This window comes from Necator americanus, chromosome V (genome assembly GCF_031761385.1).
Source record: "Necator americanus strain Aroian chromosome V, whole genome shotgun sequence".
NCBI lineage: Eukaryota > Metazoa > Nematoda > Chromadorea > Rhabditida > Ancylostomatidae > Necator > Necator americanus.
The window spans coordinates 29,839,405-29,866,832 of record NC_087375.1 but is presented as its reverse complement, the minus strand read 5'-3'; the positions used below and the strand labels follow the sequence as shown (position 1 = coordinate 29,866,832).

General features: G+C 40.3%; 2 protein-coding genes across 2 annotated transcripts; one reads left to right on the top strand and one right to left on the bottom strand.

Annotated features, from left to right (window-relative positions):
* Positions 1 to 2,218: 2,218 nt before the first annotated feature.
* RB195_015642 (uncharacterized protein) lies at positions 2,219 to 7,906 on the bottom strand (the record flags this gene model as incomplete). Its single annotated transcript, XM_064206447.1, has 5 exons — positions 2,219 to 2,325; positions 2,386 to 2,433; positions 2,487 to 3,035; positions 7,702 to 7,793; positions 7,860 to 7,906. The coding sequence occupies 5 exons, from the start codon at positions 7,904 to 7,906 to the stop codon at positions 2,219 to 2,221; spliced, it is 843 nt and encodes a 280-aa protein (XP_064062328.1).
* Positions 7,907 to 19,331: 11,425 nt separating this feature from the next.
* On the top strand, positions 19,332 to 25,025 carry RB195_015641 (uncharacterized protein; the record flags this gene model as incomplete). Its single annotated transcript, XM_064206446.1, has 5 exons — positions 23,026 to 23,110; positions 24,307 to 24,423; positions 24,467 to 24,595; positions 24,668 to 24,832; positions 24,895 to 25,025. 5 exons carry the CDS (start codon positions 23,026 to 23,028, stop codon positions 25,023 to 25,025), a joined length of 627 nt encoding a protein of 208 aa, XP_064062327.1.
* Positions 25,026 to 27,428: the final 2,403 nt, after the last annotated feature.

Sequence of the window (27,428 nt, the reverse complement as noted above, 5' to 3'; positions counted from 1 at the left end):
CGTCGCCCTCTTCAGAGCCTGGAAAATCAAAGAGTCTTGTAATCTACACCCTCAAACACCTCGTCTCCCCACGAGATGTGACTTAGGAAAGAGATGGGTCGAAGACGACGTCAGAGAAGCAGACTAGAATAGCGCTCACCTCGACCCAGCCGCAATCCGTGAAGTTAGCGGACCACCGGTTGTTGGAGTTGCTCCACTAATAGCAACTAATAAAAATGCTCTTTACACCACATGGGTCAAAACCAGCAGAAATTTTGGAACGGCTTCATTTCGTTGGTCTCAATTATGCATTCTTCTTTGCGATTTATTATTGGACTTTTAACTGTTAAGGATAAAGGATAAAATTTCTGGTGATTTAATTTCTGGTAATTTCTGCTTAGGATGCGCCACCAGGTTCACTTCAATTCAGAGGTTCACTAACGCCCATACAATGACTTGCGGTGGCTAGCCGATGTGTCAAGTCAGTGTTTTTATCCTCCTAGACAAGTCTGGTACCAATTTATTGACCCCGGAGGGATGAAAGGCTTGGTGAGCACTGGGGCGGATTCAAACCTCCGATCGATCGTTCGGGAAGCGAAACTTCTAACCTCTACACCATTAACTGCCTAATAAAATGTTTCAAATTTTGTATGATTCGTGAGCCAAGACTGACTTATAGGAATAGTCCGTAGGAATGGTTTATGTAGATGGAGACATGGATTTTATTGTAGCAAAGTGTTTCCTATTCTTCGCAGATAAAAATGTACATGGCATATTCCCAAGTTGTGAGTTTTTATTGTTCCATCACACTTTTCTTTTATTTTAGCACCATTCTACCCAATTGATAATAGAAGTTGTAAGGGAACACGTCTGCTACTAGTTGTGTTTTTATCGCAAAAGCCACCTAGCGAATCCACGCAAACAAACAAAAAAAAAACAACAACAGTGCAAATGTACTGTTCTAATATTTTTATTATTTTCATTTATTTTATCTATTTATTTTTTAAATCTCTAACTGAGGTGGTTTAATTTGCAACTGAAAGTAAACTTCAAACTCTCCCCGAGAGTGTTGAAGAGATTCGAGCATGATTTCGCGGAGTCCGAGCAGTGACTCAGCGCCAGAAGCTTCAGGCGAAGAATGAGACGTAACCCTCGAGTTCAGATTAATGAGTTTCAAAGCTGGAGTTGTGTGTTGAGGTCCTAGGTTCTCAGGGAGCAGAAGTACGGAATCATCACTTAAACCAATGGAACTGATTCTATTCCACACCGCATTGCTGCAAAAACTATGAATGGGACTCGTCCGACGCTCCCGTCTGACAATATTTGGAAAAAATGTCATTTGTACGTATATACTTTACTCAAAAAGCCACCACACAACAAAATTGAGAATTAGGATCTCTCACAGGATGACGGGTGTAGTTCACGAGTATGACTGCAATGACCATTTAACTTCCCAGATAAATAGAGCTGGGGAAATTACCTGGTCGCACCGAATCATCCTACGAGGCGCCTAACAACATGTGAGAGCGATCAATCAATGGCTTGATGACGCTGTCTCTCCCTGCAAAGCCGGCGCGTCTGCCTGCGGATCAGTGGGAGCTTCGTAGTGGGACTCGGTTCTACCATGCCGTTTTTCGTGCCGCCTTACTAAATAATTAGGGAAAATTGAGCGCGATAGCATTCATACTCGTAAGGGCACCTCTTATTTAATCTACATATACATAGGGGGATCAGACACACTCCGTTCCGTACTATGTGGCATTTAAGCTGTACGGATCCAATCTATTAATGAAATCAGAAGCCTTTCCTTCACTACTTCGGGTAATTCACATCAGCTGATGGTTTCCGAACTGAAGGCTGAGGAGAGATCTTCCATACACTAGCTAACTCACCTTAATTCTCTTTTTTCTACTTTTTCTTCTTCCGTTCATTTATGTTCTCAGAAATCCCATTTTATAAAAGTTATTCACTCTTCCAAAAACTATTTTCAGTCGTGTTTTCCACTCGGATGTCCAATTCTGGATTGATACGTGATTTAGTTTCTGTTTAGCCGACCTAACTTCAGCACATGGAACTTTCCTGACGTTCTCGTCACTGAATGGTTACATCCTGGATGTGATGATCCATCCGGAATTAAATCCTGCAACTCAGGGGCAGACGCGCAAAGGAAGGAAAGCATAGAATGTTACAACTTACGACAATTTATTCTCAGACAACAACAAAAATTAAAGAGTTACAACTATTGCATTATCTTTGCCGCTTGTACATGACGTGCACGATTCACGCGTTGCATCTTCATTTTTTTAGCTTTGCGGTACACTTTCTTCGAATTATATCGTCTTTGATCTGAAAATGTGAGTCCGCTTATTTATGAATATTCATGAATAGCAATAACGAGAAACTTGCATTTCTTGCGAAATCCTTGTGAGTATCCGCCTGCACCAGAAGAACCTTCTGCAAAGAATTATTTCTGCGGTAAATTTTGAAAGTCCAGAAATTGTACTAACCTCCGCCATAGGTAATGGAGTTACCGCCATAGGTACCTCCACCTGGCGAAGATGGTCCTGGTACGAAAGAGGCTTCGCTTCCTTCAGTGCTTATTGCAGGCGGTGATGCCATAGGTGCTTGCTCGTAGGAAGAAGCAGCTGGAACTTCCACAGGTGGCGATGGTGGCGCGCTCGGCATTGGTGCCACAGCTCCTTGTCCATAGGAAGAAGCGGCTGGAACTTCCACAGGTGGCGATGCTGGCACGCTCGGCATTGGTGCAACAGCTCCTTGTCCATAAGAAGAAGCAGCTGGAACTTCCACAGGTGGCGATGCTGGCGCGTACGATGGTCGCGATGGTGCCACAGGTCCCTGTCCGTAAGAGGATGCGGGCGGACCGGCGAGGGGTGGCGATGCCACTGGTGGCGTGTACGATGGCCGCGGTGGTGGTGGAGGTGGTGGCGGCGGCGGAGGAGGAGGAAGCGGTTGTGGAGGTGGATATTGTGGTGCAGGCGGGGAATACGACGGTATAGGTTGTTGCACTGGTGCTTGTGGTAGTACATAAGAATCACCTAAACGATAAACTTTCGATAACTCTAAATTAAACGCGGCAAAGAAGGCAATAGTCCAAACAGCGAATTTCCGTTGTGCTAGTACTTCCATAAAATCTTGCATCTGTCAAAGAAAAACCGGCCGGGGGAGTCATTGAAGATGTTTTTCACACTGTATTTGACAAAATTGCACTTTTCAAGCTGGTGCAATGACAGGACATGATGGTGTAACGAATTCTATGCCTAACTTGACGGAGCATTTGCAGTAAAAAAAGGGAATTGCAGAAGTAGAAAAACGGATTTAGGGCAATTAAAGGAGAAAATTGATACGTAATAGTCCTCTAATTTTAATTGTTTTCGTAACTTTTCGAAAAGAAATTTTCGAAAAGATGCCATTAAAAGTTTTCGAACTAATGCTACTGCAAAGTTTCTATGGTTTCCTTTTGTTAAAGAGTGCTAATAAACTGAATGAACTCGTAAAACGATCAGAAATAAGCTGCTGGGTCGGTGAGGTTCACTGCTGCACAAGGAGAAATGAAAGTGTTGGCTTTAGCACAAAATGGAATCAGAATAAAAAAAAACGTGGCATAGGAAGTAGTAAAGGAAAGAGAAAAATAAACGTATGAACAAAATATAATATAATATAATATAATATACGAATAAAATGGATAAAAATCAGTGTAACATGAAGAAAAAGCGATTTTTGTATTTTCGCCTCCACTACATATTTGATTCAAACATAAACGATCCTGAAGATTATACAAATAATTTTGCAAGCACATTAAAAATCTGTTTTTTCTTATTCTGAGCATTTAAATTGCTGAATTAATCATAATCCATTTCTGATTTGATCACATTTTAGTGATGGAAATTCCGTGATAATCTGGCGCGTTCGGATTTTCGAACATAAAAAGCAAAATCAAACTTTTATTCAAATGCAGTGTATCACGAAATTGACGCGTTACGGAAACGGCGGAGAAAACGCAGAGGTCGGGTTGTTACGGATTACGAAAGGGACAGCGGCCCCGCCTAAATCCCCCAATTCAATTTGGGAACCGCTTTAATTCCTACCATTTTCGTTAGAACGAGCACCATTGTATGCTTTCTGGCCCATTCAACAACTTTTTCATTCGTTTTACTCAAACATGCTGGTGAGGAGACCTCTGTTATCTCTGACCGCTCTCTCGTAGAAGCAGCACGTGCAGAAAAGTGGCGCTTTGCAGCTGTTTTCGTAGGAAACAACGGCTTCTTCCATTTTTTACGACCATGTACGACCCGAACGACTACGTTTTTCTAGGTATTCTGCACCCCGTTAATTTTATGATACGCTGCCTTTAAGGAGTATAGTATGTTTCAGGAGCAGCTGAAAAGACACAATTTCAAAATTTTACGAAAAACAACTGCAACCTACTTACAAAGGAAAGTCAGTGTTTTCAGGTAAAGCAGTCAAGGTAGTAAGGTCTTTTCTCAGAATTACTGTATTAGATCCTTCGGAGTACTGGGAGTGCCTCATCGTCATTGTTTAGAGCTGAATTCTCGTACAATGTTGAACTGCATGGACGAATTTCTATGCCACCCATAATATTAATCATCGAAGTATAAACAGGCAATAAACATCAAGACAGCGCTGAAAGTTAATGCTACCAAAATGTAACTTTTTGTCATAGCAATCGCATAGAAATTCAAACAGCCTAAATGTTTCTGGAATATTCTTTTGAAAGACAGGTTTGAGAAACATGTTCATGTTGTCTGCCTGTTCTAAGTTTTCATTTTCTTGCTTGGCTGAAATCGTTCAACGATTTCCCATCCCATTCCTTCAAATGGAATTTTGCACTTTTTTTTATCATTTTCGCAGCAAAATTCGAGTTCGTCGTCGTTGGTTGAATCCAAGGTCAAAAAAAGTCAAATCAAAAATATTTTCTTATCACCTCCAGAAGTAGTTATGTAGAATTACCTCAGATCAGGAAAGTTTGCAGACAGGAATCCAGCCCAACGCTCCTCCGTCAACGTTGCTCAATGGCCACTAGCTTTCTGTTTCTTCAATTGTTTGTTACCGACTGGTTGAAAAAAATTAAATTCAAGGAATTCGACCTTACGATGACTACGTTCCTCGGAGAAACTGTCTTCCTGATATGCTACGATAAGAAATGTTGAAAAATTGACCTATCTCTTCCACTAACAGCCACAACGAAATAGCAAAAGTTGAATTGACCTAATCCTAAATTAAGCAGCTGATCCATTTCTGTATTAGATGTGATAGTTAGAAACTTTTAACATAACGTATGCAATCGACTCTGTTTTTCCGTCACCGGTGGCTATATTTTCTCTGACATGAACATTATTTTCTAAATGATACTTTCTTTCCAATAGGTTCTGATGTACTTTAACTAATGTATTAATTTAATCTTTTTTTTAGTTAGTTGACTTGTCAGTGTAATCAAAAATACTTCTCTGTATTAGCACTCAATTTTTTCTCATGAAACAATGACATTATTCGGTGGCGGAAGAGGTAGCGACTGATTCGCTTGGTGTAGTTACTAGTATGCTCCGGCTTGAGAAGAAGAAGCGAAATAGTTGGTGGCGTTCGAATCTTCTGGTGTCTTGGAGCCTCAGCACAGCTTCTGTTTCTGTTTTCTTTTAGTCTGCTTCCTCCCTCCCCCCGTCAGTGTTTTTAGATGAAATCTCTATCAGCCTTGCGTCTCGGTTTTTTCGAAGGGGCCTAAATAGAGGGTGATTGGAAAAATCTTTTTGGGTCGTTTTCCGTCACGTTCCACACTACCTGGGGCCCGATGCTTCGGTAATGATCCAGGGGAGTGAGAAAAGATGCTATATAAACTGAAATTTCATTGTATTTGTTGGTGCACTAAACATAGTAATGTAGAGAAGATCATCCATGTCGTCGCTGGTGATCCTACGCACCGGTATTCGTCACCAGAGGACACTGAGCAGCAACAGCAACGTACTATCAACGACCGCACATACGGAGGAACACCAGCTCAGCCTAATTTCGATTGCTTCTGTTTTCACTGAGCCGTGAGCCCTTAGCGAAATACTCATGTGCGGTGTGGTACTTGACGGAATAAACGTGAGATTGCTCCAGTCAACCTCTATTTACGACTCTGAAGACGGCGAAAAAGTCCGGATGTGAGGTGAATAAAAGTTCCATCTAAAAAATTCGTAGTTCCACTAAAAGAAAACGTAAACAGACCGTGTGCCCGTTGATTTCGTTTAATTTCACGTAGGAAATAGCTTCTATGAATGAACTGCCGTTCACATTTAACCCGATACGCAGGAGTTTTGTCTAACATATAAGGCATTTTGGCACATTTCTGGATATCTCATACAAAACTTTTAGAAATTTCTTATACAATAGAAATCACTTTCACTTTCGATTCATTATATTAGAATTTTAGTTGCAAAGTTGCATTCACTGGAACCTGGAATTTCCAGGGTGGACGAAGAGAGTGGAGTAGTTAGTGCAAAGTCTGGAGAGTGAAAGTGAACTTCCATGCTTCCCGCTTCCACACCTGTGTAAGAATCTTCTCGAACACTGAACAAAAATTGACGTTTCCAAATCCATTAGCATCTTCAAATAATCCTTACATATCTATCTAGTTACTTCTGATTTTGGAATTCTGATGCTGATAGGCGAATATCTTAGAAAGTTGCCATGATCGCTTTGAAAAAAAACGAATTAACAGATAAGATTAACAGATAAGATCTTACACAGGGTTTCCCTCCACTGAAAGAGAAAGACAGTCAATAGAATTCCAAAACTTTGACCAGAACTTACTTAAAGGCATCACCCCACGAATCTGAGGTAGTGCAGATTTCAGGTGGAGTATTCGTATACAGGATCGGAGACTATGGAAAGGGAGGTGATTCCGTCCATTCCTTCCTAATTGCCGTAAAAAACGGCCCGGAAGATGCGGCGTTGGACAAGGCTGGCGAGCTCTAGTCGAACTCCTTGTGGAAAAAAGTTCACCGGAACGCCTGAAGCCGTATCTTCCGGGCGGTTTTTTACGGCAATTAGAAAGAAATGGACGGAAACTCTCCCCTCTCCCTAGTCTCCCATCCCGTATACGATTACTCCACCTGAAATACGTACCACCTCAGATTCGTGGAGTGATGCCTTTAATGCTGCACAATGAAAATAGTTCACCTACGAATTCTATGAACTTCTCCATAGAGTAACTCAAAAAAAAGAACAACCAAATAATATAGCCATCATCACAAAAGAATTGTGACGGTGGAGTCATGCGAGAAAAATTTCTTTATACGGTTTTTTAAGTTAGCATCCACTGTAGAATACCTCCGTTGTTCATGAACGCTCAATTCCCGCACCTTAGCGCCTTATGACACAAACTGTCTTAAGTTGACTTGATAAATATCAAAACAGATGTAAATTGTTATTCGTTAAATTAAAAACTCACCAGAATTTCACTAAATTCATGAACAAATTTTTTTTGAGCAAATAATTTACTGACGCAGATGGAGATGCGAAAACCTGGAGAAGAGTCGGGAGTAGACAGAATTCCAATGTCTATTTACCAGGATGAAAAAGGGTTTTCCATGAAAAAAAAACTCAGGATAAATAGAGGATAAATAAATGTCATGCCAACTCCACATTTTTTTCTTATTAACAATTCCAACTGTCCAGAAAAAAAATAAACTGCAGTAATCTCACCTCCTCCACCCCCGTATCGTGCTCCACCCCCATATCCTGCTCCACCCCCATATTGTCCTCCACCCCCATATTGTGAGCGATAGCCACAATCACTGAAAAGAAAAAATGTATGAATGAAGGGGAGTACGGTAACCAGTAACCCGATATTCCATACTCACCATCGCCAGAATACAACGAAAAGAGCAAGTACAATGTGTGCGCGCATGTGAATGTTGTTGGTTGTGCCTTTGCGCCGCCTATTTATAGCGTTTGAGAAAACTTGTTGTTGGGTACTTTTTGAAAACAATCAAAGTGGACATTGCGAGTGAGGTGCAGGACGCAATTTGATTGCACTGCGCATGGACGAGAACGTATCAGAGCGCGGTAAGCAGAGAAGAAAATCTCGACGTTCCCCGCCCTAAACTGATCAAAGAAATCTCATTTTTTTATGCATCGAATGCTTGCTCCTTTTATGATTCCTAACAAATTTTTCATGGTTACGATTTAGTAAGCCCATAGACGTAATTATGACAATTAGAATAGTTAGGAGTTGAATTAGGAGTATGTCTTTCTGTCTATTATTTCGTTGACAAAAAAAAAATTAGTTATCAACGCATGAGACTTCATTTTAAGAGCACCTGAGGCTATTTACTATTTACTTCATTATTTACCTAATGAAGCAACTGTTTATTCATTCGTTACGTTCCTGTTGATCAAAAGTAACAAGTTGATTTCACATTTTTCCTACGAAACCGCACCTATTTCACTTCGGGATTGTGCGAGCGGTTTATTGACCCTCCGGAGAACAAAGTTGCAGGGCACTTTTAGATTCTGGTGACAATCAGTGGCAGTATTTAAAGAAAGGCATAACAGTATTTTAATCAACTTTTAACATTATTTTAATTAACTTTTTTTCCTAATTAACTTATTTTGATTAACGACATTATTTTAACTGAAAGCATTATAGGGGATAAAAACGTGGCTGGGTCGTAGATGTCGATGCTCAAACTGTCCAGGACTCACGGCAGTTCTGGCCAGGACCGGTGGCACAAGCTGTCTCCCGAAATATGATCGGGTTATGCTCTAGAAGCTCTCGTGGACACCGTGCACAGCTCTTGCGACGAATTTCGCGTATTTCCGGGAGCCACCTTCCACGCGCCGATGCAAGCGGAAATTTCCTTAATTTTTTCAAAGATTCTCTATCGAACCAACACGGAAATTACTGCGGTCCTTTGGGGTTTTGTTGATATCAATTCACAATGATATTTTCAAGTGTTTTTTTTTTACCTTAAGGAATGGACAGAGGTGCTCCGTTCAGGAATCTCCAGAGTTTTGCATAGGGTGTTTGATTCAAGCTGAGGATCTAAGACTGTTGCACGAAGGCGGTTGTGAATGGTGTTTTTCTGAAAAAAAGGTAAAAAGTTCCATTTGTTTCTCCTTTGTTTTTCCATTAAAGAAAAATAGTGTGCGTGGGTGTGTCAGCGTTCATCAACCGATCTCGGATAACCTTGTAGGAGGTTCATTGCACTTTGTTTTTCGTTGCACCGTTGTGCCAGCCGTGTGACCCTGACACTCGTTTTGCCGCACACTTTTCTGCTCCTTAGCTCGCTTTTAACGACGTTACACTCTATATTTAATTTCGGAGCAAATTCTTTACATTAGGGAGTGTTAAAACTCTTAACTCTACCATTAAGGATAATGTGAACTTATTTCTTCGGAGAGGTATCCAAATAGCGCTGCAAATCCGTCGCTTTGCACCTTCGCTAACACTTCGAATGTAGTTGGCTCGTCTCCGATTTTAAAGATTATTTAAAGGCATCACCCCACGAATCTTAGGTGGTGGAGATCTCAGGTGGAGTATTCTTATAAGGGATAGTAAATTATGGAGAGGAGGGTGATTCCATCCATTTATTCCTAATTGCCGTAAAAAAACGGCCCAGAAGATGCGGCGCGTGCACGAAGCTGGCGCGCTCCAATCTAACTCGTTGCAGAAAATAGCGCGCCAGAACGCCTGAAGCCGTATCTTCCGGGTCATTTTTACGGCAACTAGGAAGAAATGGACGGAATTATCCTCCTCTCCATAATCTACTATCCCTTATAAGAATATTCCACCTGAAATCCGTACAACCTCAGATTCGTGGAGTGATGCCTTTAAAGTAGCTTTCGAGTGACATAAAACGAAGTGACAGTCGCATTTCTTGTACTTTTTCCGATATTCTCTGATTTTCCGCTGATTTTTGCTGATACAAGACGATCTGCCGATTATTGTAGGGAATTCAGTTGTCCAGGAACGAGCACAAGAGTATGGATGAAACTGACCGTCAAAGCCATTCATAAACATCGTTCAACTTGATGTGTAAGAATATTTTTGAACATTTTATGATCCTTTAGTAGATATTTTTTTTAGTAGATATACACACGCAACATATATGAAGACAATATATAGTTTTCAAGTATTTATTTGCAGTATTTCTGTACTATTTTTAACATTTAGCAATTCTTGAAGGTCCTAGCCTTTTTTTGCTCGCTTTCTTGCTCAACTTCCGCTATCTTCTGTGTTTTTATTCCTCGGAACGATGAGTTTCTACAAATTCCTGGAGTTAATTTGTGTGCTGTTATTCAGCGCACTAAAAAGTTTCAGGTGAAAATGAAATGGTGAAGTGGTTCGACGGTGCCTCTAATGGTTTTCCCTTCGCCGTCATGTTTGACATTGAGAACCCATTAACGTCATGTCAATGGTCCATAAAGTTTACCCCAAGAAGGAACTGCTTAATTGTTTGTCAAGAAAAACACTAGTTACTCAGCAACTAAACGCAATCAATGAGTATTAGGGTTTGGTTATGTGGAACAAAACAAATAGGGTGCCATCTGAAGAGTCGGTTAAGTGGCAGCACTAGAAAACATTTCACATTTCTCACTTACTTATTACAAAAGCATATTATATATAATATACAAGGACAGAAGCGAAAAAAAGGTGATCACATTTGAAATGTCAGCAATCAATCGATTCTCTCGATCAGCTAGATCTGCATGTCCCCACTAGAAAAAAGAAACTAGAAATAAATTTTTGAGCTTTTAAGGGCATCACCCCCCAGGTGGTGCACATTTCAGGTGGAATATTCGTATACGGAATAGCAGATTATGGTGAGAGGGGTGATTCCGTCCATTTCTTCCTAATCGCCTTAAAAAACGGCCCGGAAGATGCGGCGCCGTACAACGCTGTCGCGCTCCAATCGAACCCCTTGTAGAAAATAGTGCGCCAGAACGCCAGAAGCCGTACCTTCTGGGCCCTTTTTTACGGCAATTAGGAAAAAATGGACGGAGTCACCCCTCTCCCCATAGTCTCCCATCCCGTATACGAATACTCCACCTGAAATCCGTACCACCTCAGATTCGTGGAGTGATGCCTTTAGAAGAACTTTGGAAAAGAATGCTTAAAATATTAAATGAGAAATAAAATATGAAGCACTCGGAGATAGATGTATTTATTTTTCCAATAACTATTCGTGGACTTGCTGACATAAAAACCAAATATCGTAAAGGAAGAGAAAAAGCCATTTATAAAGTTTTTTTCCAGAGGGTCACTTTGTACAGTATTACTTTCTTAGTAATAGTTTTGACCTCATTCCCCCAGAAAGCTTATAGGAGTTTGTACGTTAGAAGAAAAATCTGAAAGTCATGAGAATGACAAAACCGCATTCAGAGTCACACAACGAAATTGACATCGGCGAGGTCACTCCGCGAAAAAATAGGCTTGGGATTGATGACCACTTAGTTTGATATTCTACGCTGTAGTTCTCACTGTAGTTTTTCACTCCCTGCTCTATTGAACACGGCCGACGGAAAAGCCCTTTGCGTACAAATTTCGCTACGAAGCACCTTATAACGTGTTGCCGTTGTGCTCGCCCCGTTCTCGGTTCTCTCAACAGCACATTCATTCTTCCTACTTAAATAGGCTGCTCAGGGATTTTTTTGGTTTTTAGCGATCTTTGTCTGCTCTCTCGCAGACACGGGGCTTGTGTAGGAGTAGCACGTTATGAGCTGTCTCGTAGGAAAATTTGTACTAGAATGACGTTTACCACGCCTTTTTTCAGGACGATTAGGAGAATTGTGCGTGGTCACATCCGCACAAATAGTCTATATCTTCTACCCCATTTTCTCCAGCAGTGATCCCGAAATTGTCCTTTTCATGGTATGCTGACTCAGTGCGAAAAAAAAATTTTAGGAAAAGAGAATTTGATGAAGTTCTCGAGACCGTTTGATTTTTATATGGTGCGTTAACTTCGCCCAAAAACTGGGTGGTACTTTTTGAATTCATCTAATTTGTATTCTGTTGGCGGTTATCAAAAATTTCTGATAGAAGTAACTATCTACAGAGATACTAAAAACTTCCAAACAGCTTGCTCTCCTATTGAATCATTGCATTTACTGTTAACATTTATTTACTAAAATGATTTGCGAAACTCTTTGAAATGAGCCTCGATCAGATGCTATTTACCAACGACAAGGTAACGTTTCCTTCTCGGGTCATGCTTCGAGAGAAAAAAGAAAAGAAATATCGTGCGAGGTTAGAGTTGAATGATTGGAGAGGAATCGTCTTTGCAGAAAACTATTGAACGATCAAGGTCATGTGGGCAGGAGCGTTTTCAGTGTTAGGATTTCAATCAACGCCTCTTCACATTCCTAAGCGTTTCCTTGTCACACTGCTCAATTCAATTAATTCAACGCATGCAAATAGAATTTCTAAGTTATTTCTTGCTGAGAGTATAGTACGCAAAATCTTTGCGCGTGATCAGATTCGAGAAAAACCACACATACAGCAGTAGTGCACATACCAACGATAACAATTCTGAAAGAAACATTCACGTCCCATCATTTTGTCTCCTCTGCAAATCAACGCAAAGAAATCAAATTCCTTGCAAGACTTTAATTATTTATTAGCATTTATGACTTTGTTCAACGTATTCCGTAGAAATATCGCCGCTGACTACACCACTTTTTCTCAGGGTGGACTCCAAACTAGACTAAACTCTTCCAGTATCAGCAGAAATTTACTGCCCCCTCCTTTTCCCCCTTACGGAAAAAAAATCTAGATAATAAACAAGTGATAGGACAGAAAGCAGTAGAAGTGGTCAGTCAGTTGAATATACAAATAGATTTTAGTCTTTGTTTTTGTTTACTGAAATAACAAATCACAAACTTATCGCAAATCTCTTCCAGAATATTACTTCTGAACTTTTTCAAGGATCGAGCACTATTTTCTTCTGGAATTCTTTTTTTTTCTTACATTTAAAGTAATGACTTCGGCTCGAGTTCAGTGGAACATGCCACAAATTATACGTCTAGGCAAATCCACTCTACTACCTACTTCTGTATATCATTGCGAGCACTCTGTCGCTGAAACTGAGCCACTGTCGAGAACTGTTTACAAGGTTCTCGTACTGTACGTGAAACAAGTGATAGGACAGGTTACTTTTATAAACATGTGTTAGGGAGAGCACATAACTTTTTATGAGCATCTTCACCTCCACTCCTGGAAAGCAGTAAAAGTGGTCAGTCAGTTAAATAAACAGATAGATTTTAGTCTTTGTTTTTGTTTATTGCAATAACAAATCACAAACTTATCGCAAACCTCTTTCAAAATATTACTTCTGAACTTTTTCAAGGATCGAGCACTATTTTCTTTCAGAACTCAAAAACTAAGAAATTGTGACCTATAATTCTTCTCTAGCCAATATCTTTTGTAATGACTTTTCGCCATAATTCTTATTGATATGGTATACTATTTAAAAACAACAATTGTGTTTCTAAATTTCGTTTCAGAGAGAACATTCAATGGTGTTCAAAAGTTTCAGTTAAACACGAAAAAGAAAAGAATTAAATGTGAAAGTTTGTTGTACTTTAGTTCTCGCGCTAGAGTAGACCCCTGCCTTCTTTCTTTTGAATGTTTTCATTTTTTCAGCACTTGCACAAAGAATTTTTTTGCTTTTTTCGTAACTTTTTCTTTGTGAAACTCGCAGGCTACTTCGTTCCTCGTGTGATTCTGTTTTTTTTTGTTAAAAACTGCAATGTTCTCACTGTTCCAGTTTTTCTTGTTGTTGTAAAAAAACATGGTGGTCTAAATGTACAACAATACTTCGTTTCTACATCTTTCTTTTTTCGTGGTGTTCAAGGTAAAATCCTGAACATATTTTTCTACCGAAAAAATGAGGTCGGGGTAGGCGAATCCCTCGACGTTAAATGGGCGCTTGTGTATGGGCGAGTTTCACGATGTTGAAGTGGTGCGCCAGCGCCAAAAGAGTACGGTTGTACGAGTCCCACAAAGTCAGAGGATTTTTCAGCGTCCAATAGATGCGCCAATGCTAGGATGTGATGTTGTGGATGGGGTTCCACTCCATCTTTCTGCTTTCTAAGCTGACCTATGCGATTGGGCCCTTAGGTATGTTGCACCAGAAACCACTGGAACGTATTCCACGACTTGTAGATGCGCCAGTACCAGAAATTAGAAAAAAGGGGGCGAGCTCAAGACGGAAGAGTACGAAATTTTATACATGCATACATACCCACTTTAGTAGGGGCTAACTATTCACGTGATCTGACGTTGGACCATCATCTTTATCACTACGATGATGATTTTTGCGTTATTTAGTACTACCACTCCATGCTAAAGTAAGTTTCCGGAAAGAAATCGAGAAAAACTTCGATATTATAGTTGCATAGAAGAAATAATTGATATTATGCTATTTAATGAAGAGCTTACCCTGTCACATGTATGTAAGTGTGTTGAACGAAATTCTGAAGAAGCTGGTCCAATGGCGTCGAATAGGTGCACTAATTCCTGAAAGGGTAAAATAAAATAGGGTGTAATGGGTCCGACGGCGTAGAATTGGTGCACTGGGGCCAGAAGATGCAGTTAACTGCACAGTGGGTGCGGTACAAAAACTGGAATCAGCGAATTATTATTTCAGCAGTAGCAGGAAATAATTCTAAGCGGTTTCATTAGAAAATGAATGAATCGTTTCCTAGCTGTGAAAATTGTGCATATCATCTGTATGTTATGCTCCGCACATAAATTCCCCTACACGTTTGCTTTAGGTTGGTAACACTCTTTTCTTGGGAATTCGGAGCAGACGTACAAACAGCTGCTTAAAGACATCACCCCACGAATCAGAGGTGGTACGGATTTCAGGCGGAGTATTCGTATACGGGATCGTAGATTATGGAGAACGGGGTGGTTCCGCTCATCTGTCCCTGAATCACTGCAGACAGCCGGTCCCTTAATGCTGTTTTGTAGGATGCCTTCTCTTGCGGCGCGCCACCCGGAAGATACGGCTTCAAGAGTTCCGGCGCGCTATTTTCTACAACGAGTTCGATTGGAGCGCGCCAGCCCTGTGCGGCGCCACATATTCCGGGCCGCTTTTTACGGCAATTAGGAAGAAATGGACGGAACCACCCTCCTCTCCATAATCTACCATGCCATATACGAATACTCCACCTGAAATCCGTACCACCTCAGATTCGTGGGGTGATGCCTTTAAATACTGGCTAACAAATCACGTAATCTGAAGAAGAACCTTAATTTTGTCAGTACCGTAATTACCCTCACGTCACTTTTGTTTAATACATCATCCTATGTAGGTTAATTGTTGGAGAAAAGAACGAAAGTATCTAATACTTCGAATAATATCTCCACATTGTCGACAGTCAAATTTAAGCAACAGCCAAGATTGTTAACAAACTTTATGACGGCTAACATTTGGGCGTTGTCACCTTCGTCAGTGCTGCGTATATCCGCGTGGTGCAGTCGCTCCGTTAATCCACACTGTTTCCACATTGTAGCGATAGCGAAGGAATATAGGCATAAAATCACGTTCGAATATTCTCAATGTGGACCACTGATCCCTTTAAGAACAAAAGTACCAGTACCAAAAGTACTTTTACCAATGCTCGGACTTCTTCAAAAAAGAACGAAAAAAACGTTGCTTAGAGAAATAAAATTCAACTCTGCACAAAAATTCATAGAAACTGTCACAAACTATTTTCTATTGATTAGTGAACGCGAGCCAAGCGAAAATAACACGAAGTCTGGAATTCGGTGTTTGTCGGACCTTCAGACTGGTATGTATATATTTATAGCTATTTATAAATACATGAACGCAACTGCTGCAATTGCGTAAGCGGCCTTGGTAACATTTGTAGATTCCACCAATTGAGGGTCCCACCTCAGTAGTAACCGTAATCTTCACCGCGCCATTTCAGCGCACTAGCTGAAAGAACTGCACTAATCCCTCCGGTAGAGTATGAACAGAAGTTCATCACAAAAGAAATTGAATCTAGCGCAATGACTCACGTCCACGTCAGCGACATCGTTGTGCTCACAAAAAAATCACTTCCCGATTATCCTCCAGTGAAAGTCCACCACCGAAATCCTTCCCCCCATCACAAAAACACTTTTAATAGGTTGACATCAAAACTTTAACAGCCCAAGTAATCAGAGAGGAAAATAAATTCATCAAGAACCTTGAGAAAAAGAAAAGAACAAAGAGGTTGAGGAAAACTTCAATCAATCCTGCGCCTTAACCACGTTTAGATTTCCAAATTAAAATTTACTATAATAAGGAAAGGATTTGAAGGGTAAGAATCCAACACATATTCAAAAAAGAAGTAAAAGCAGAGGCATAACAGTTGCGAAGATTCAAGAACAAAGTTTTTACCGTTTTAATGTAAAACATCAAAAAGTCGAGGATTTTGTAAGGTCGAGTGCTCCTAACCATGCCACTGGTGAACACTCGGTGACACAGTTGCATCGCCGCGCGCCTATCCGGGGCGAACAGTTCCAATCCTGACCCTGCTCCCAGTATATCTGTCCACGAGAGGACAAATACGATGGAAACCGAATCGGTGACTCCTTTTCCCAGTACTATTCAATATTTTTGGTTCACTGGCAAAACCTCGGTGCAACACCACTTTGCTTAACCGTTTGTTAAATTAACCGTTTGTTACAGAGATATTTTTGCTAAAACGAATAGAATTAAAACGAACGCATTTCTGTTTATCCGGGTACAATCTTTTACTGTATGTTGTGTTGCAATGTTTCTTACTAGGGCACGTTTTTCCGCTAGAGCTCGTTTATTCAACTACAAGAATTTTATTGCGCAAGAGCTCTGGAATGTATGTTGCGTACTAATGTGAACAAACGAGCGTCCTGGTATTTCTAGCATCTTTAAACGTACGTAAATTTATAAAGTGTGATAGTAAACATTCTACTTTTTTTTCTTCAACAACAACACAAAAGTAGCTCTATTAGAATCACAGGGACAAACACGAGGAATGAAAAAAGGAAACCAAGTCTTAGTTCTGTAGGAAAATCTCCGGCTACCTAACAGTGTTCAACTTCCAACTAAGAAGGCTACTTAATCAGCTTCCACAGGAAACGAGTATTTCCGTCTACTTTTTTTTACGCTAGAGTTTCTCTTGATCATGCTTTTGCTGTCAACAAAGAATAGTTAATGTGTGACAATAACATGCAGCATTATTCCACATACACACCACACATTTTTAAACCGTTTAACTCACTTAGAGAGACGGAGCACACACACAAACACACACAAGTATCCACATGCGTGTACTGTATGCGCTACGGCAGCAGAATTTCCCGAACAAACCAAGCTCGCCTTGAAGAGTATGAGCTTATACTGCAACACAGTTCGATCCGTAGAAGGAGACAGAGTGGCTCCAAATGTTGATTCCAAGCAAGTAACTGCGTATGATGACGAAATTCTTATCAAATACAAAATGTAATTAAAAAAGGAACTATCTAAGATGTAGTTAATAAGAGAGCGATCGTGTTTTAGTGAGCTGCTGTGCATTGAAAACTAGTTAGAAGAAACAAAATCCTCGACATTCTGTTCTATTGTGTATGTATACTACTCTCTGCTAAAGGTTACAGTAAACCTTTGCTTCAGGCTGTTGAGAAAGTTGGAAATAACGCATGACATGGGTTCATACACACATTCCTAATTGCAGCACCCAAATCCATCCATGCACTACGATGTCTCACCGCTGTTAGATGGATCCTTTCCTTGATTTGTTCACTTTCACATTAATGTATACTCATTTGTACTACACATATGTAATTTTATATGCTTGCATTAAGCTTAATTTTACGACGTATTTTTCATTGCTGAGATTCGCGTACTACATCCGCTTGGCCTATCACTGAGCAACAGACTACTTCAGTTTGCGGCACATGCGGCAGGCAAATTGTCAACAGAAGCAATGGGATCGCAGTCAGGATTCGCAGAAAGCCATTGCCGAATGACATGTGCAAAACGACAATACTATTTGACCAACTGGAAAAACGCGCCGCGGCAAATAAATCAGCCTGGATTGGACATCCATTATTATCTCACAAGACAGTGATCGCCGATAAATGTATCACATGAAGAGAACATGTATCCCATATGTTTTTTTTTGTATTTGAATGATTTATCGAACAGATTGGTCCGTTAACGATTTACCAGGGCATCGAGCTTGCAAGCGCCGGCACGTCGGCCGAGTAATATGGAAGTAAGTCGAGTAAAAAGGAGTAAAATGGAAAAAGAACGTTTCTATTTCTGGCGCATTTATTCACCTATTATATAGTCGGGTCAAAACAACATGAATCACTAGTGTAGTTGCGGTGCATTTGCGTACGCGCTCGAAACTACGCGGAGGAGGCAGCAGTTTGAACCGAGTTGGGACCGTCACAAACTGCATCGGTGAGTGGTCCCAGCAAGAGTTTCATCACGGTCCTAGCCGGTACGCTCCACCGAAGCGCATCGAGAGAAGCCGTGTACACAAGTACTTCATGTCGTTCTGATCCTAGTATAAATATTTTTCAACGCAGGCTCAGAAGGGCTGCATAGCTCTTTGGAATAGCACAGATGGCTAGGTGTTCATCCAAAATTTCCCGAAAAATTGGAGGGTTACTCCTGGTTCTCTCCAAATATCACTGAAAAGTGCTGGAATTCGTAAGTAAAAAATCTAGTTGACCACTGTGGTGGTAGACATGCACAGAAAAAAATCCAGAATCTAGAAGTCTAACATGAATTTGATCTGATGCAAGTGCGTCCACTCTTCAAGAAAAATATTATGGCAACGAAAAAATAATCATAAGAGATTGAGCAAAAATTCTTTCACACTGAGGAAGTCTCTGCAATTTTGACCGCTTCTTTACATACAATGTAACAATAATAGTTGAGATTTATAATAATAGTAATAGTAATGCTACAAGAAATTAAACAAATTCCAAATTTGTGCCGAAATATTCAGGAACACTAAGTACATACCTGATAGCACCTAGAAAGTAGTAGTTGTTTAAGAGTAGTAAAACAGCTACAAGTTCCATGAGCCTATTTATCATTGCCGGAAACAAAACTGAGGAGGTTTCTGTTCACTTTAGCATCCAGTGAGCCACGAAAAACCTTGAAAACTTTTGTACTTCGAGATGATGGAGAAGAAATCAAAAAGTCCTCCAAAAGCGCTTCACAGACAACTCAAGCACGTTTCTTCCCACTACTTCCCTTCAATGACATTCTCGAGTCGATAAAAAAAAACGGTCTGAGTTAGTGTATAAAAGTGAGACGTTTGAACAGATAGTAACAACCAACATGAACTTCCTTCTACTGTTAAGTATTGTAATATTTCTTATTGCGTGAGTTTTACGGTTGAAAATTGCACTTATTTTAATAATTTTGACCTCATTTATCTATTTGTAGGACTCTTCTGACGGTTGTGGAAAGCTCAGCTGGTAAGGATCAAATTTATCTAGTAAGGCTAGTATTCTATCAGGAAGATAAGGTGAAACCTGAGTAAAACTGAAAAATCTTAGAATTACCGTACATCGTAGAGTATCCAGGTGTAGAAGATTGTCGTAACTGACTGGTAACTAGTTTTGAAAATCGTAAATAAGCTGCAAAGCTTACCCTCAAATGGACTCAGTGCGCTTGTATACGAAATTCGCTGATCGCCGCATACAACTTCCTAGAAAAAAAGACGATGAGGACAACATCTGAGTATCTGGGAGCTCATGATTCGGTTCTACCTCCTCTTTCATCGATTCAGTTAGAAAACACTTTTGCAAAACCTCATTTTTGAATCTAATTCCTAGGTCGGCGAAACACTTCCTTTAAAGGACATCTTTAAAGGACATAGTATTGCTATGATACAACAAATTTACTAATGACATTTGGATTTCAGGAAAATGTTATCCAGCCACAGCTAATGGAGTCACACAGGTGTGTAAATCTCATTTTTGTAACGAAGCGGAAGTGATTTGCATTAAAAGCAAAACTTTTAACATCGAAAGTGATTCGCATCCTCTCCATAGCAGAAGAATCCACTCTTTCCACTGCTCTTTCAACTAGATTTTTTCCTCTCCCTGTACCTCCCACCCACCCAATCCACTTTTCTCGCCCACTTGGGCTAAGACTAAGGTTCATCCGAGAAGGTGGTGAGAAGATCTCAAGTGCACTAATTGTGGTAATTTACCCACCAAATGGAAAACTTGCTCCTTGTGGAGATAATCACATAAATTTTCAGGTGGAATCCGAGCCGATAGAAGGTGATTCGTATTCTCCAGAAACATGTAGGTTTATTGATTGATTAACTTAAGCAATGTTTTGAAACGGTAGCTGGTCATTGTACGCCAGAATAAGTAAAATATCAGACAAAACAAAGTCTTGCCGGGATCTACGAACTTAGATCATTTTAGGATTTTTTTTCTGAAGAAGAGTACATAATCAACATAACTTCAAAATATCCTTTTTTTGTGAAATGATGGAGTTAATCGATGTAGAAATTCTATAGATTTATGTCTATATTCCTGTGGAAAAATCAATTATAAGATCAAAGCAAGTATTAAATTTTTCCTTCCTTTTTCAGCAGAAGGCTACCGTAGACGAATGCGTACGCGTATGCGCGCAAGGAAACTACGTATGAAAGCCTTGAGGAAGAACCTCGCGAAGAAAGTCAGGAAGGTCAAGAAGGTCAAGAAACTCAGAAAAGTGAAAAAAGTAAGGAAGGTCATGAAAAAGAACAAGCACTGAATTATTTTTTGACGAATAAACCTGTTTATTTTTTTGCACAGTCGTTATATACTTGTTCAAAAGATTCGCAGTTTTTTTTATGTCGAGTAGCAACCTTGTATAATTTAACTTAATTGCTAGAAGTGGACATTTTTGGCAGTTTTTAGGGAAAGCGAGGCTCCAGAGGGCATTAATTGTTGGAATCTACTCACCCAAGTTTTCTACTAAAAGAGAATTCCTAATTCGAAAGTGGAACAGAAATTTAAATAAGCCTCGGTTAATAAGTAATAAAATGACCAGAAATTCCTGGAACAAATATGACCGTCAATCTATGTACTCAAGCCCCACAAAAATCCATAAATCCACGATTTCTGTAAAGTGAGAGGAATTTACCCATATACAAATCATTAATGTCAAGAAAGTGTTTTAGAGCGTTCTTAGGAGTGTAACTGAAATATAAGGAACAAATCCACAAAAAAAGTGAAAAATTGAAGCTAATTTCGGGAAATCTCGTAGAAAACAAATTAAATGTACTCATGCCGGTGTCCTTGTATGTTGCCTGAATAAAGCGAAGCGATACAAGAAGATGAGGCATACATATTATTATCCATAGTTCAAGTCAAAAAATTCTTTTGTTTGCATACATATTTACTATTATTCACACTTTTTAATGTTTTGATGGCGACATTTTTAATCTACTGTTCATCTTTTGACGCGACATCTTTTTTCTCCACGAATGAGTTCTGCAAAAGTGAATTTTTTTGTCTGAAAGTGAATGCGCATTAGCAAAGATCATTTGAGATGAGGACTCCTACTATGTGAAGGCTTTCCAACCGTTTCTATCAACCACAGCGAAGTCATTCAGAGGTGTTCTGTAGTCGCATTTAAAGGCATCACTCCACGAATCTGAGGCGGTGCGGACTTCAGGTAGAGTATCCGTATACGGGGTCGTAGATTATGGAGACGGAGGTAGTTCTGCTCATCTCCCCCTGCATCACTGCAAACAGCCGCCTCCAGAATGCTGTTTTGTACGCGACACCATCTATTGCAACGCTCCACCCCTTGCGCCGCCTCCGCCCTGCGATACGTCGAAAATCAATTCGGACTGCCACGATAGGCAGAAAGGGACGCTACGCGTTCAAGGGTGGAGCGCTTAAGAAGGCGTCGTACAAAACAGCATTCAGCGGCCGGCTGCTTGCAGTGATTCAGGGAGAGGAACCACCCCGGTCTCCATAATCTACGACCCCGTATACGGATACTCCACCTGAAATCCGTACCACCCGAGACTCGTGGTATGCTGCCTTTAATCCGTGAGGCGAACAGAATGTTGGGGTTATCGGACTCAATTTGAAACCGGCGCCATTGAAGTGCACAGCCTCATCTTATAAAATTTAAATCGCCAACCAAGTGGCGTAAGGACGGCTGTTTTCTCTCGAAGTAGCAGCTCTAAAAATGGAAGTTTTGTGTCCAGAAACAGTAACTAGGCTTGTAGAAAACTACATGAGAACACTTTCAAAGGACTCTGCTTCTAATTGATTTCATGGATAATGTTATGGTTTTTACTATTTTATAGTTAAACGCAGTTATTACTGTGGAAGTTTATACCTCAGCTAAGTCCGACTGAATAAAAACACGAACCGAAACACAGTGCATTTGCTTTCTTCACCTTGACTGGTGATATCCTATAATCTATCAGAAATCAAAGCCGAATGTCAGAGGTTCCGTTGCCTACACAATCGATCGGATGTACGAATCCGCCCCAGGGCTCAGCAAGTCCTTCATACCTCCTGGGTGGATAAATTGATACCAGACTTGTCTGGGACGACAAAAACACTGATTTGACATATCGGCTAACCCTGCAAGTCACTGCATGGGCCAGTTACACGTTTGTAAACTTCAAATGATTCTCAAGCGACGAATTGGAGTGAACGTGGCTCTGAAGCGGATTGATTAACGCCAGACACCTTATCCTTTATGTTTATCAGAAATCCACCAACATGCTCATTTTTACTGCAGCGGAAATAATTCTGAAAAGAAGTCCCCCATCAAAAACTGTGATTATTGATTGCGATTTTTCTGCAGAAATTGCAGAAAGGACACCAAAAGGGATCTGCGTGTTCATTGTACTTGAACGTACTAAATATGTTCATTGTACTGCGTATGCGGAGACATCCGTCTCGTAGTTCACGTAAACATCCTGAATTTACCCAGCTAATCAAATGAAAGCCAATATATGTAGAAGCAAAAACAAAAGTTCATCCTCAGTTCTCAGTTCTCCATGGACGTTCAGTGGATTGCGATGCTACTCACTCTGTTGTATGTGAACTCCCATGTTCTACACTACGAAAGTTCTATAGCACACCGTAAGTGAGAACTAACAATGATTCAACGATATTTCTGGATAGATTTTTAGATACAGTAGTATTTAAAAATCTGTAAGCGAAATACGAATCTGTACGAATGTGTGGCTAGACAGTTTTTGTTTTATATCATTCATTGGTCAGTATTCTCCACTCACCGATTTGTATCATAACAGCTGCTCAAGTCATGTAAATAATTGTATTTTCACAGTGAATTGTAGGATTTTGCCCACTTTATTAGGGATTTTTAGGCATACGGCGATGAGGACAAGGTTTGTTGACATGAAAATAAAGTGGGCAAAATCTTATACTTCACTGTGAAAATACAATTTTTTACATGATTTGAGCAGCTATTGTTATCCCATCAAATGAAATATGTGTCTATTGTATTTTAACGCACTAAAGTAACTTGTTAGTATTTTACGTACGTATTGAAGAAGAGCAAGATATCCACAGACTTCAGCCTTAAAGTCGATTACCTTAATTAAATTGATCGATATAAATCTCTGCTGAGCAACATCTGCTCTGCGCCACGACCTCTCTGTCACTCCTCTATTTGAAAACTAAGTAATTCAGCTAATTTTAGCCGTTCGAACTCGCCATGACCTCGTCTGAAAATCCCAAAATTAAGTGAATGCATGTATTTTGAGAACCGGTACTCAGTTCATAATTAGAGCACAAGCTGTATCTTTAGTCAGAGCATTATGTAGGTGAACAGCAGTGTAAGATACTATCTTTTAGTCAAGAGAGACGTCCACTTTAAAAACATTTTCACATAGAAATTAGCAAATGGACGTCACAAATCTTCAAAAAAAAACTTTTCCCGCTCTACGAATCGAAGAAAAATTTTTGGGATTTGCACTTCCCCAGGAAGCGAATACTACCAGAAGATAAGTTCTTTGATGAGAGTTCATAAGCTTCAAACAGATTAGAGCTCACCTTAGCAATGATATAACTCTCGACTAAAACACTTATCAGTTATTTTTAGAGGTTTCCAATTTCAGCTAATTTTTTCGTTCCAGCAGTAATGTAATGTCATGCCGTAGTGCGTGTACGTTACGGAAAATATCACTTTTATGCAACAGTGATGCAGAAAAACTAATATAATCCAATAGATTTTATTTATAGAGTTGTTTTGGGAAGGATTCCCCTCTCAAATAGGTACTTACCACTCAATCATTAAGATGCTCTATTTCTAGGAGCTGCACGCGAAGCAGATGAGGATCCATATGGCGGGGAAGACGACCAAAATAAAGATAACGAGGAAAAACCCGCAAAAGAAAATCCCTCCACTTCGTCGAGCTCGTTATTTCAAGGTAGCAAAAAAAATGTCATACACATAGGTCCTTATGCTTGCAGGTACTACAACGACGAAACGGCCAGCTGATGACAAAAGTTCTGCTTCAACAACAACGTCTCCTACAACTTCCGAATCGACTACTACAAGTTCAACTTCAACAACAACTTCTACGACTCCAAAACCTGAGAGTAAGTTTGATATTTTTTTTTCTTCCACACTACCATCGTACCTAACTGGTCCTGATACTATATTGTGTTTAGATTGTGAAGACAAACTGAATCCGAAAACTCAAGTCTCAGATTGTCCACGAGTACAGTATCTATGCTACAATCCGATATATTCTAAATTAATGATCGAACAATGCCCGAAGACATGCAGAAAATGCAAAGATTCTGCTTCAGACGATTCGCCATCGCCAAACAAAAGTAACAATTCATTCGGTCTCCTTCCTATTCACATAAAAATGAGTTAAAAACTCATTATTCAGACTGTGTTGACAAAACGAATCCACGGACTCAGACGTCAGATTGTTCAAGACTCACATATCTATGCGAGAATCCCATTTATTACAATTTGATGACAGATCAGTGCCCATACACTTGCAAGAGATGCACCTAATTCAGTTCAATTCAACTTTGAACCAACTACTCCACTTCCATGTGGTCCTCATTCAATTAGTGAGTTTTAGCGGATGCTTTGTCGATTCAATTAATTCCATGTCTCGATTTATCTCTCAAAATATTTCGTGCTTTCAGACTGTTCGAATTTAATTAATCCAGTAATAGAAGTGTCGTCCACGCCATTGCAACAGTGTCCAATGACACGTGTACTTATTGCACAGCTAAAAGTGTTTATTAATAGCTTATTCGTCAATAAAGCTTTCAATTTCTTTCAGTGTTCAATTTAAAGGTCATTTCAGCTTATCATTTCCGTAATGACCGTAATGAAAACCTGATTTTCAATAAGCGAGTATCTAGTATAGCTGCACCTAGTAGGAGCAGGAAAAGCATTCTTGAACCCTTTCCCCCTAATTTCTGATAGATTTTTTTCTTTTTTGTTCACTATTGACCCTTTGCAACTCTCCTGTTCGGAGAAAACAAAGAATGAAATTTTTCCGACACTGTTCCCACACATCAATGTGTGAGCCTGTACATCATTCCCCCTTATCTGCTGCACCACAACGGCGTCAAACATTCAACGAAGTTCCCGCACGACCAGTCCTATACATTTCAATAAAAGCACACAACCTCTCTAGAAATGGTCTCATTTGAATAATCCGCGTGACTTTAATCTATCACAAGTGGTGTTCAGAACTGCCATGGAAGTTCCTGGTTCCTTAAGAAAGTCCTGAACCAGTTGCTCACATATGTCCCTGCCCACCCCAGTAACTCCAACAACTGCCTCAAACAACTTCGCGGTACCGCGTGGAACCGTGAATGTGTCGTAGAGTCATTTGACGTTACGTCACTCTATGCGAACGTTTCGGAAGATTTTGTGATGTTGACTGTTTACGAACTGCCATTGCAACATCAGGTTTCATGAAACATGTACGGATTGAGCATCATGCAGAGCATTATGCAGACCACGACGCTGATACACGAGTGCTTGAAGTGCCCTATCTCTCAGTGGTCAGGACAGTATTACCAACAACTTAGAGGTCTAGCTATTGGCCAAAGGACGACACCCAATTTTGCCATTGTTTTTGCGTCCAGAACAGGAAGACCTATACTGCAAAACACTGCTGTGTTGTCGCTACATATATGATTGCTGCATCTTCCGCCCAACACATCCAAAATCTCACACATTGAGTTCACAAGAGAAAAAGCGATAGACAACCAGTTATCTTTCTTGAATGCTAACTTCTACTGGCGAAATCGGCTGTGGAACACTAAGTGGTATCGAAAACACAGTGGTGAAAACATCTTAATCCACTATCTTTCAGCGCATCCCAGTAAAATGAAAAACTCCATTATAAGTGGCATTCACAGGACGGCGGCAATGGTGGCATTGAGTAGCCATGGAAAAGCATAGTCAGTAAGTCTGTCCTCTAAAGCGGAAATCTTCAATGAGTAGCTTGTCTGGAGACTGCGTTACTCGACAAGCATCACATTTCTCCCCAGGATTCAACGTAGTTGAGAGCCCAGAAAATATCCAGTTCTATCCACCTTACCTTACCTCATCTACTTTTTGATGATACGAACAAAGCAGTACAAACCTGTCTACGCAAAGCCGGTTCATAGAATGACGTTGTAGAGGTGCCATCAGTGGACTTCTAGCGTCAGCTAGCAGCTGCGTGATGGCCGAAAGAGTGATTGCAAGGTATCAGGTTTGGTTTATCGTATCAGGTACAAGTCATGTGGGGATGACCACAAGGTTGAAACACTATGTATTCGAGTAAATGAGCATCTACATGGGCTCACGAAATAGCTTTCCACTCTACTCGGAAAGCCGTAGAATACGTCATGGAAGCTTTCAATAGGGGTGGAAGTTGAGATCCTACGATCTCTCGAGCCCGAGGTCATGCAGCGTCATAAAAAATGAGGTTATCCAAAATACCTCTAGTGTTCTACAGCATGCAGAAAGATGGCGATCACAATCACAAACGAGTCGGCCCATACCAAGATCTATGCAAGCCGACAGGTCCCTTATGAAAACTTTTCTAAATCGTAGTTGTGGTACGTGGTAGCCCGTTTTGTTACCAGCTTCAGCAGATAAGGTGGCTTCTAGCCGATGTATTGTTTGTGGAGATTGTCTATCACCTGACTACCTTCTCTAGGGTGACAAGGCGCTTGAGAGGATAAATCAGTGTGATAGCGCTGATTTTTCAGGGTCTGACAAAAGTGATAATCCCGAAACTAGCTGTTAAAGTACAGTAAACCCAGTGGCGTATCGGTCCACGTGGGATGCGTCAACGCGTGTATCAGACCAAATTTATTACAAACACCAGAACGAGAACTTGCATTGAGTCTAATTTCATAGTTATTGAAGTCTAGGTCCACACTGCCTTGGAAAATCATCCTA